We start from the raw sequence: 2,668 nt of genomic DNA, 5'->3' as shown, positions 1-2,668 counted from the left end.
CAAATATTTGTTGATGATCAAGTTTGTAGTTTGAAAGGGTTACAATTTCTAATGTTTTTCAATTTACAATATCTGCAAGTAGTTATAATAATAACAAAAGACGATCACCTCTTGTATAGTTATGCAATTAATATTAATATGCAACTGTATTCATAATTTTAAATAATACAATCTCTTTGAAGAATAACATATATGTACGATGTAACATATTTGTGCAAAATTAGTACTTGATTATTGTAATTTTTTTCATGCTTATATTAAATCAAAAAAAAATATTTTTATTTTATATATTATATGTAAGATACTTTTAGTGGTATTGGATATTATGTACTCGTCTTTTTAATTATAAAATATTCAATACGCTATAACTACTAAGTTGATATTTCTATTTTTATTAATTTGTACTAATTAATTTCTTACTCGCAGGTTTTAACACAATTGTCATGGAAGGTTTCCCTGTTCTCCCAAATTCACAGCCCAAGACAGAAGTTGAGATCTCTCAAGAAGATTTTCATTTATTTCATTCAATTGATCGGAGGTTGTATCTTATTCTTGTGGTAGACTTACTGCGTGACCCTGTGGAAGCTATGAAAATTATGGCCCTGTGGTTGGAACGAGTCGGATTCTTTAATTTGGTCAAAAGAATCTTAGAGTTTCCAATCATACTAATCAACAATCTTGCAAAAGAGGCTAACATATGCCTCACAATTATTGATAATCCTCGGTCTTTATTACTCACATCGGAGGCTGGTAAAATTCCTCTAACACAGAACGTGGTGCAAAAGAACTTTTCTCTTCAATTTTTGCAAATGAATCAAACACTTGCAAAATTTGGAGTGGAAAATGTCCAAAGTACTACTTGTAGGAGGGCTTTTAATGACTTGATGCAACAAGCTATTTTGCGAAAAGAGGCTCAAAGGATAGCTGATAGACAACAACAACTTCTTGAAAATGAACTAGAAATGTTGTCTAATATGTTTGGTAACAATGTGGTGCCAGCAGATGAACGTACAATATTTATTACATTTTCAAAAGGCTATCCTGTAGCAGAATGGGAAGTTCGAGATTTTTTTATAAAAAAATTTGGAGAATGCATTGAATCATTTCATATGCAGGAAGTGAGGAATATGGAATATCACTCTTTAAATGCTCGAATCGTGTTGTTTCGAGATGACATAATTCATGTGATCCTCAATGGAGCTTCTAAGGTCAAATATAAAATTAACGGCAAATACGTTTGGATGCGTAAATTTATCCCTATGAAAATTAAGAGTGTGACTGGGAAGAGCTCTCAACAGAATCACAATAATGTTGTTGCTTAGCTAGTTCAGATTTGTAATATTCTAGTTGATCGGTGTTTCAAATCTATATATTATATAAAAATTATGTATGATGAAATTTGAATGAATAAGAAAGTTTACAATAATGTTGGTGTTTTATTAAGATTTTAGTATAAGATTATTCCTTTGACTTAATTTTTATTTGGCGATTATATATAATATATTGAAATTTTGATAATAACAAGTACAAGATATTTTTAAAATAAAAAAATGTGACCACTAGTTAATTGATTATGTTTGTAGTCTCCAAAAGAAATTAATTTTAGATTTTTTTTAAAAAAAATAGAATATTTTTTTGCACAAACAAAGACTTAAACTAATATAAATATGAGCATGATGGGATAGCCAAAGTAGTAAGACTTATATTTTTTTATCCGGGATTATAAATTACATTCTCGCTCCTTTCTAAATATTTTATAGAGTTAATAATACTCTTTAAACTTATAAAGTTATAAATATACAAAAAAAACTTAATAAAATTTTGCACGAATCACATTATAAAACCTATTGTAGATCAAGTGTTGCAAAATGATGAACTTAATAAAAATACACATCGGGTCCAACAAAATAATTTAGAGCCCACATCAAAAAACAAGCACACGCGCGGGTGCATGTCAGGTTGCCATGGCCCAAGAAACGTTATATCCAGGATCAATGCTAATACTAAAGCTCGGTTACATAGCTCTTTACAGTTTTCAAAAATTTCTTGTTCTAGGCCAGACTCATGTAATATTTGATTGGTCCACTTTGCTTTCTATTTGCAATCTATTTTTCGTAGATTGTTTACAAATTATCCTCTTTATGAATTATCATAGAACATGGGTTAAACCCTTGTATATTCGCTCATTTCTTATGTAAAATAGTCATTTGGAAAAATATATTAATAAGCACATTCATTTTGTCATTCTTAAATAGTGAAATAGATTATCATTTTTCTTTAGGAAAAAAATACTATTGACACAAATGAATGATAGTAAGCACAATCATCACATATAAATCACCTAAATAAATAAAATAATACTTATTTCGAGATGAAAACTTGAAAATGGAAGTTTAGAGGAGAAACAAGATGAAATAAGGTGGAAACGAAAGAGGGGGTGAGAATGAAATAAAGTAAGTGATACTAGAATTATTTTTTCATGACAATCGTTAGGTATGAAGTGCAAAATAGGGGGTGAATGTGTTTTCTTGATTTTCTTGATTTTACTCTTAAAAATCATATTGTGTTTCACGCTTTGGAACTCAACAACTAGGTAATAATTTTGTTGTGATAAATAACTGAATGTAAAGAACAAAAATAATTTATTAAACTCACTTGATTTATATTT

The 2,668-nt window shown here is 28.8% G+C and overlaps 1 protein-coding gene across 1 annotated transcript; it reads left to right on the top strand.

The window, feature by feature from the left end:
• Positions 1 to 443: 443 nt before the first annotated feature.
• Positions 444 to 1,322, top strand: LOC141673139 (uncharacterized). Its single transcript, XM_074479872.1, has one exon. The coding sequence runs from the start codon at positions 444 to 446 to the stop codon at positions 1,320 to 1,322; it is 879 nt and encodes a 292-aa protein (XP_074335973.1).
• Positions 1,323 to 2,668: the final 1,346 nt, after the last annotated feature.

The sequence above is a fragment of the Apium graveolens genome, chromosome 7 (assembly GCF_009905375.1).
Source record: "Apium graveolens cultivar Ventura chromosome 7, ASM990537v1, whole genome shotgun sequence".
In the NCBI taxonomy this organism is placed as follows: Eukaryota; Viridiplantae; Streptophyta; class Magnoliopsida; order Apiales; family Apiaceae; genus Apium; species Apium graveolens.
Note: the sequence above shows the minus strand (reverse complement) of the source record. Positions and strands in the feature narration are given on the sequence as shown.